The following is a 9,061-nucleotide window of genomic DNA, read 5'->3' as shown; positions in this document are numbered from 1 at the left end:
CATGGCAACACAGATGGTATGTCTTTTTGGTAATGAAGGCTTTAGGCGTGATCAGATTGACTTAAAATCAAATGCAAACAAAATCTGCATAATATGTTTATAAACTCTAAATAGTTCCGTCTCCAGACACCTTGAGTTTACACCTTATCATACCAGAGACTCAGATATATCACAAATTGAAATAAGACTGAATAGATTGTATTAATCCAAGAATTTATATACACACCAAATGCCGCGTTTTTATATACGATTATAATTCCCCTTCATATTATGATATCATGAAGACAATTATTCGAAATTACTTGGTATACAAAAAGCATACTACATATGTACTACCGTTAGTTATCCAGATAATGTGTAGTACCGGGTACACTGTATATCAAACTCACAATCGTGTATATATCCTTATGGGATATTTGCTTTACTTTGCATTATATATGTGTAGAATAGGGGCTCTGTTGCAATTTCATCAGGTTCTAAATGAAGGAATGCAAAGTTGTACAAGTAACAAACAATGTATGAGATAAGCAACATCTAAATCAAACTAATGGATATGAATGGACTCCCATGGAAACAATTCATATGTGTATGTATATCATTAATTGAGACGAGTTATGATACAATATCTTGGGATCGTGCTACCCCTGCTGCATTAGTCCAGCAATCGCTTTCAGTTGCACATGCACAAAAAAAAAGAAGAAAGAAGAATGCTTGCGACTAAAATAATGGCAGGCATTAAGCATTGATTCTTATAAAAGGGGGGAAAAACCCACACTGCAGTAATACAGGAGTCTGAATATCTGCAAATCTAGTTATTTTCAGGAACATGTACACATTCTCTTTCAACTTCAGCACTTTGGAGGTAATCAGACGATAGATGCAAAAAAAATATCTACAACAGACTTTTTTTTAATGGAATATCACATACAGCTGTATACAATTAGATCAATAGGGCAATATACAAGTGGCAACACGAGACGACACAAACCAAAGACAAAATTTAAGGGAACAGAAACATTTGTGTACAGTTGGAACATGAGAAAAAACAGATATACATAACCTTTACTGAGACTAAATGACTCTTCTACATGCCATACACCCCTTATTCATTCTGCATGAATTCATAAGCAGCTGAATTATACATGTTAGGTCATCTCTACCCCGTGTAGGACTGTTTTAGTGAATGGATGAACTACCCAATGGCCGAGAGTAGCCCTGCTTTGCCACGGGCTCAATGCTGTTTTGCAAATCGCATCTACACCATTAAAGGACAAGTCCATCTTCATATACGTGTTGATTGAGAGAATGCAACAATATTAGTAGAACACATCAGTCAGAGTTTGAGGAAAATTGGACAATCCGTTCAAAAGTTATGAAGTATCTGCGCAGTCACTGCTGGATGAGAAGACTACTACAGTGTGTGATGTCACGTGCGTACAACAATATAAGGAAAATAAAAAGAGAATTTCACAAAACTTTACTTTTCGAATAAAGGGCACATTTCTTTGACTTGTTACTGACATATGTTAAGGGTAATATTATTCCTCCTGCCTTCTGAAAGAGTGAAGTCGAGCGTTCTTGTGTTATGAAAAAAAAATGGAGATATGTTGAATTTTCTTCATTCTTTCTTTATATCGTTGTTCACATGTGACATCACAAGCTATAGTAGTCTTCTCATCCAGCCGTGACTGAGCAGAAACTTCAAAAATTCATAACTTTTGAATGGATTGTCCGATCTTCCTCAAACTCTCACTGATGTGTTCTACTAATATTGCTGCATTCACTCAACCCACATGTCTATGACGGTGAACTTGTCCTTTAAGAAATTAATACAAATGTACTGCTAACACAAAACTGCTGGAACATAAAATAACTTACAAAATATCCATCTGCACTGCATGTCACCATTATGTTGCATTTTGAGATGACACATAATCAGGGGTAGCAAAGCAAAATTAAACAAGAGGTACGCAGTGTGTAGCAGGTTACTAAATTTCTAGGAATTCTGCTCAGTTGCAATAACAACTGTGCCCAAAGTTCTTGCTACAAGTTTAATGAAAAGAAGATGAAAAAAAAATGTCAATAAGCACCTCTACCAAGGGCAAAATACTACCCACTATTAGACTTGGGTAACGTTTGAATTCCCCTTGATTTAGCAATATCTGCCACACTTCAATTTATGCCAGCAAAATGTAATACTGCAGCTCTAAGTTCACAAACTACAGGAAAGTCTAATAAATACCACGTTGCTATTATTGCGAATTCTCTGAGCCCACCAAATAAATATCCAGATTTGCTGAGGAAAGATGAAAATGATTATATAATGAGAAAATGGACCTATAAAATATATATAATTTTTGTATATATGTACATACAAAATGTAAATACACACACACATACATAAACATCAAAAGAACGTCTCTTGCCACACGGGTTGGGGCCTCAGGTCACATTTCATACACAAGTTTGCAATTAATGTCACTCGCATCACTTGTAGTTACCATGGCAATGATAGACATACTCAAGGCCGATTGGTTGTGGCATAGCTGTTGCCATTGTCATAGCAACAGTGGTTAACTGTACGTTGCATTTGTCATATTAAAGAACCTAATCAGGAAACAGGGCCCTGCTCTTTTAGATTGGCCTAAACATACAGACGGGACAATGCAGGGGAATAGAAATATCCCGTGATTGCTGTCTAATGCCCACGTGGTGCTTGCAATAAACCAGCGGATTGATCATGATATTGTGAAAGGCATCATATGTTAATAGGGGACGGGGCTCCACGCTCAACATTTTTCAAAACATTGCTAATAATAATATTTATTCTTTTTTTATTTTTTAGGGGTTTACGACTCCTCTATTGAACTGGCTGGTCGACCGTGTTTGTTGTTGAGTCAGTCGGCTTCATGACATCCGGTAGCTCCGGTGGGTTGGAATAGGGACTAATCGTCAATTGTTCAAAGTCTGCTCCTTCACCTAGCAGTTATCAGAGATGGGGAAAAATAACAAAGTGATACATTCACCACTGTACACCATCTCTGCATAAGAAAGGAAAAATGTGATATACATGTATCTCTGCATATCTTGCTCGCTTGCTGCACTGAATTTGCATTTAATAATGACACTCATTATTTCACTGCCTAAATCATTCAATCATGTTCACTTATATCACTATGATCAAAATGCCAAATAATTTCTGGCAACCACTATTTCAAACCATGCCTGCTTAGCTTGGTTGATATTCAACACTTCCTCATTTACAGTATTTGTCCGCACAGGAATGACAGTTTGCTAACTTTCATGATTTGCTGAGTCCTAATGCTACAAAAATATGTGGTTTGCCATGTGGTGATAAATGCAAACCTGTGCAGATTGCATGATAAGACTTGCCCAATAGCAAAATTCAATGAAAGAGATGTACATGTAACTACTACTGTGTTGCTGTACAGATCATAAGAATAAATTTAATGAAAGATAAAATAAAAATGTTCACTATTTGGGCCCTACATTTCAAAACTCTATGGCTTCCTAAATGTATGGTGAGCAACTTTTTACTTGCAAGGTAAAATGAAGGAATCTTCTCAAACTGTATACATTCAAATGAATATTGCTTTGTACACTGATCTCAAATTTATGATCTGAGATCGCAATTCGATACCATTAATGAAAGTATCTTTATAGATCAAAATATCTCATTCTATTCTACAACATGTAATTGACGTGCAATGTCTACACAACATTTCATATATATGGTTTCTTTGGTTGCAGGGAGATCAAAAACAAAACAAAACAAACAACAATCTGCTGTATTTCAGTTGTATCACGGCTGCACTCATCCCAGCTCATGCCATGCAAACTAATGCAAAGTGCTCTAAATCACTGATTCAAAGAAGTGGGCATCAAAACAAACGGAGGGACTTGAGGGGAGAATCTCCCTTTCTTACTATCGATGTACAAAGTGGTGGAAGCTGCAAGGCAAACTCTGATGTATGCTATCTAGACACAAAGTGCCATTTTTGGATAAACTGTGACTAACTTTGACAGGGTCCCAGAAATATGAGCAATTTTAATGGTAAGCTTTAATGGAGCACTCACTTTCCCTGAAGGCCAGACCTAGCATGGCTGGTGCCTGGGCCTTGGCCGTATTGCTGGTCAGACCGCAGTCACCCAAGGTCTTTGTGTCGTCCAGCGTTTCTCCATCCTTGAACAGCTGCTGGTCTTCCGGCGAGCGCTTTGTGATGCCCTCGATGATCCGCTTCAGCTCGAAGACGGTGTTTGTCTCCTTGGCATCAGTGAAGATGGTAGTCTTCTGACGCTTGATCATCAAGAAGACGTCCTGTAGTGATGGAGCACAGAGAGGTCAAATCAAATTGAATCAAGTCAAAGAGATACACCACTCATAATGGCACGCGACTGCAACATGGGGCTGCAGCAACCCCCCGGACACACACACAGATATACACACACACACTTTTGGTTTGTCTACAACAACAAAAAAAGGGGGGGGGGGTCAGGAAAAAAATCACAACACCCCCTCACTGAATGATGTTCCGTGGCCCAGGGCTGTATTTGTCTAAAGATGCAAATTCCACACAATGTTCAGATGAACAAAGAGACCTACAGGTTTCCATAAAACCAGATCTGAACATTACCAGTTAAGATATGGAAGTTCATAGCTTTACATTTCCCTGGAACAGTCTTATTACTAAAGAATGTTATGCCACCACCTCACAAATCTCCCATTGATCTGCACTTTAATCTTCAATAAATATCCTGAGCTGTTCATATCTTTGACATGAACTTGATATTTAAAAAGAAAAAAAAATTAACCTTCACATCAAAACAAGTACTGTAGCAATGACTTGGTAACAACAATTTTAAGGTGATCGGGAGTTGAAATTGCCAAACTATTGAGCAGAAACAAACTCTTTTGTTTTTTAAGCTATAATAAAAAAAAAACACCAATCGGACAATTGCAAGGTGGCCACATGATCAGCTCCTCGAAAGTCTCGTTTCTACATGCTGATGATGCCATCAATTACAACGTATCATCTACTTTTTTGACTAGCGATCGTCACAGTGGTGAAACTTCATGAAGAAGTTCAAGTTCTCAAGTTTGCCAGTACGGCTGCAAACTTTCCAAGAACAAAAATTCTCGAAATTTCCCACTCACACTAGAAACTAGGCAAACTTTCCAAACATTTCCCCCTGCATTCTGATCATTTGCATTTGACAAGTAACAATTGGCTGTCAGACATGTAAACCACTGGTGACCCAAACTTCAAAAACTGAAACTTCAGGAATTTGGCTGTGTGACTGCAGCCACAGGCACAGTCACATTTTCATTCATTTGTTAAGCAAACTTGATTGTGGGGTGGAATTGCAATGTTTAACTTAACTGTGAGGCAAATTAGGAGCCTACTTGTACCTCTCTAGAACTCCAGTCGTTTGGGATAAAGTTTGTCCATTGTTATTTAAAGTTTACCTTTAAAGGGTGTGTACAGTTCTGGATGATGTGAGGATTTAGCTAATATTAACGTATTGCAAGATATTCAGGAACCACTCTATGAGATGTCAAAGAGCATGCAATTCTAAGTGCCAAAAAGTGGTATCAAAAGTTTATTTGATGAACATCGGTTTTGAAATGGCCGAAATATCCAAAAACAAGATGAAACGAGAGAAGCGCTCTGAGAGCGCAGACCTCCGCCAAGCATGCAGCTCATTTCCATCACTGATCTTGTTATTCCACAGAGATATCAGTGATTTCCACCCATACGTACCGTATGCATGGGTAAACTCGGCCCCTTTGGTAAACTCGGCCCCCACAGCTTTGAGCTCAATTAAATCAAGTTTTTGTGCTATGGCTTGAGTATTACAATCATATCAGAACTTACCAAAATCTAAATTGGATTTTGGTAAGCTCTTGATGTAACTGTAATAGCACAAAAACTTGATTTAATTGAGCTCAAAGCTGCGGGGGCCGAGTTTACTTGTACATACGGTACTTATACTTGTGTGCTGAAAGTCGCCCGATTTCCCCAATATAGAAGCCTTTGTTACGTCATAAACCCTCAGATGCACGGCGCGCCTCACCCTAGCAGAAACTACAGCACGCACTTTAGTGCACGCATGCAAACCTGCGACACGCAGCCTGAACTCCCAAGTTCATTGACCCTACCTGCCAAAATGTCAAAAATCCTTCATAAATTCCCCTAAAATTTTCGGATCACTACCAAAAGTTAATCGATTGTTACTTGTATCATTCTAAACCTTTCCTGCAAGTTTCATTCATATCAGTGCACAAATTTTTGAGTTATTTTGCACACGGACAAACACACAAACCAACGCCCCAACGGTAACGAAAACCATAACCTCCCCCCTTGGCGGAGGTAACAAAGAGATCCTAATAAAAAGCGTGGCCTATCGCCCTTTATTATTATCACTTTTTTTTATATCTCAGCCATTTGAAAACCAATTTTCATCAAATAAACGTTAAATCCTTCTTAAAATTACATGCTCTTTGTCTTATATTTCGTAAGAGGTTTCTCATTATCTCACTTAGGAATGTTCAAAACATGAATCCCCACCTCAACCAGCTGATAAATTACTGTACAGTCCCTTTAATCTCATTTTAACTCGTGTTTGTTGTATGATCACACGACATAGCAGTCGTGAACAACCTCAAAATCAAATTCCTAGAATCTGGTTGTGAGTTTGTTAGCTTGCGCTATCAAACAATGCATCGTTAGTTAGTACAATCCTTACTTCCCTACTGTACTCCTGGCTATGCAATGCGTGCTGTCGAGTGTCAGTGTCGAGCACCAGCGTTGTTGAGACAAAATAATTTCGAAACTATGACTCACTCACTAAGCCTATACAGAACGCATTCTCACCATTCTGTCACTATGCAGTGATATTCAAATAAAGCAATAAAATCCTCTTGCACACGATGTGTCCTTGAAGCCAACAGGATCATTCAAACGATGAAACTTTCTCAGGAAATCGCGTTCTCGTTGGTACTCTCAGTCAACGACTCGCTTCCCCGTTTTACGTTCGTAGATCGTACACCGTCGCGTCTATTGTGTACACATGTGTGTTGGTATGGTATCTTGTGGACTGCTCAGCTCATTCAATGGATCCGAGATCGAGAGCGACCGTACCGAGCGAGCCGTTTGAAATCGAACATTGGGGGCAGCATTTGTAGCACGAGACTTCAAATTAACCCTCTCTGTCCCAGTACCAGTGGATTTCGGTATCAATCGGCACCCGAAGCACACGAAGGGTCCATGTTCAATAATATGAAATGTTAGTACTTAATTATGTATTAATTCACATTGTGCAAAACAATTTTCAAATTTTCTTTGTGCTTGTAAATATCTGTAAATAAATTGTATTATAATGTAAATAGCACCAGTCTGCAAGAATCTTCAGTCTATTGAAGGAGGCAGACTTAATCAGAAGAAGAAGAAACACCACGTGAAAAACGGAAGGAAATGAAGAAGGGAGCAAAGTCAATATTGTACTTCACATTGTTGATGGATGCAATAATATCAGGTAAAGCAAAACATCATTCTCTAAAATACATAATGAATCTCCACTTATAGATCAAGTTAAATTCACATCTTTATGAATAATCAGATACTGTATGTAGGCTTTTTGATATAATCTGCTTTATTGGTTTTACTTTTTTTTTCATTGATTAATGCTGAGCTACATCTTAGTTAAGCACTGGATATCTTGTAAGTCATTGCCTTTATTTCACCCTCTTTACTCTTGTCCCTGTAACTGTGTGTTCAAGTCCAAGTTATTTTTTTTCTTCCCATTATTCAATCCCGTATTCTGTTTTAAATACATTTTTTTTCTTTTAACATCCGTTAGTGTGCTTTCTTTCCCCCCCCCCCCACAATTATCATTTCATTTTCGCATATTGTATGTATAAGTATTGTACATAGTTTTCAGGCTGAATTTTCCAGTCTTGTGTATCTGGTGTTTTTTTTTTTTGTTTTTTGTTTTGTATCTGTAAATAGGAGTTTCTGCAATTTACAAGCTTTGCTTCTCAGCAGGACTCCTATCTTTTCCACCTCATGTACTAGTATATGTTAACTCTTTTTAGCTATCTGTCATGTTTGTGTAATCATTGATTTCTTGTCTTCACCCAATACTGAGGTATTACAATTTCTGTATTTTGTTTTCTTGGTGGAATTGAACAAATAAATTGAATTGAAATTGAAATTGAATTGTTATTAGCCACTAATGTAAAATCAAATAGCCAGAACAGCGACAGTTTAATTACGACCAGATAGGAACTGAGATAGTAAAAGACTGTCAAAGTTTAGCATGCCTTATCTTTGCAAAACAGTGAAAATCACCCCCCCCCCCCCTCAGGCGGTCAACCATACTTAGGGCCTATCGCTTGTTCCAGTATAGAGACTGTGGTGAGGAATTTAACCCTTTATCAAGAACTTTTGGAAGGGATGCCATCAAAACTTCCAATTTCTTCCATCCTTTCCAATATGAATGTTGTATTATAAGCAAACACGTTAAATTTGATATTCCACAACTTTTTGTTATTGTATTATATGTGATTGGGATGTAGAATTTTTAATCTTTAACTTTGTTCGTCTGATTTTACTATGATTAAAGTGCCAGAGTCAATTAACTTGAACGTGTTGAGTATGGAATTGCTGAATTTCATTTTGAATGGGCTTCATCGCCTTCTAAATTTTGCGTCGTCTTCAGTTACCTGGCATGTACAAGACTGTACATGGTTACAATTATGCACTGACTGCTTTTCCACCGAGTGGCTATACTCTTAACCTATCATATTTATAGGGGCCACGTTTTTATTGAAATCCCCCCCCCCAAAAAAAAAATAGATAAATAAAATCGTGCATCCATGAATGTTTTAAGGTTCCGTCCTTAGATTTTTCTTAAGGACTCAACCTGCCCCGCCCCGTTCCTGAGACTCCCCCCCCCCAAAAAAAAAAAAAAAAATATATATATATATATATATACAAATACAAATAATAAAGCATGTCCCGCGGCCCATTTGGGCCGT

The 9,061-nt window shown here is 38.0% G+C and overlaps 1 protein-coding gene across 1 annotated transcript; it reads right to left on the bottom strand.

The window, feature by feature from the left end:
• Positions 1-227: 227 nt before the first annotated feature.
• LOC139709057 (elongin-B-like) lies at positions 228-7,072 on the bottom strand. Its single transcript, XM_071621022.1, has 3 exons — positions 6,897-7,072; positions 4,099-4,339; positions 228-2,979 (listed from the first exon to the last, which is right to left on the bottom strand). Exons 1-3 carry the CDS (start codon positions 6,897-6,899, stop codon positions 2,861-2,863), a joined length of 363 nt encoding a protein of 120 aa, XP_071477123.1. The 5' UTR covers positions 6,900-7,072; the 3' UTR covers positions 228-2,860.
• Between the last annotated feature and the right edge of the window lie 1,989 nt (positions 7,073-9,061).

This window comes from Diadema antillarum, unplaced genomic scaffold (genome assembly GCF_040938485.1).
Source record: "Diadema antillarum isolate AM-2024a unplaced genomic scaffold, OU_Dant_1.0 seq00001401_RagTag, whole genome shotgun sequence".
Lineage (NCBI taxonomy): Eukaryota > Metazoa > Echinodermata > Echinoidea > Diadematoida > Diadematidae > Diadema > Diadema antillarum.
The sequence above is the reverse complement of the archived record's forward strand: the minus strand, read 5'-3'. Positions and strand labels throughout refer to the sequence as shown.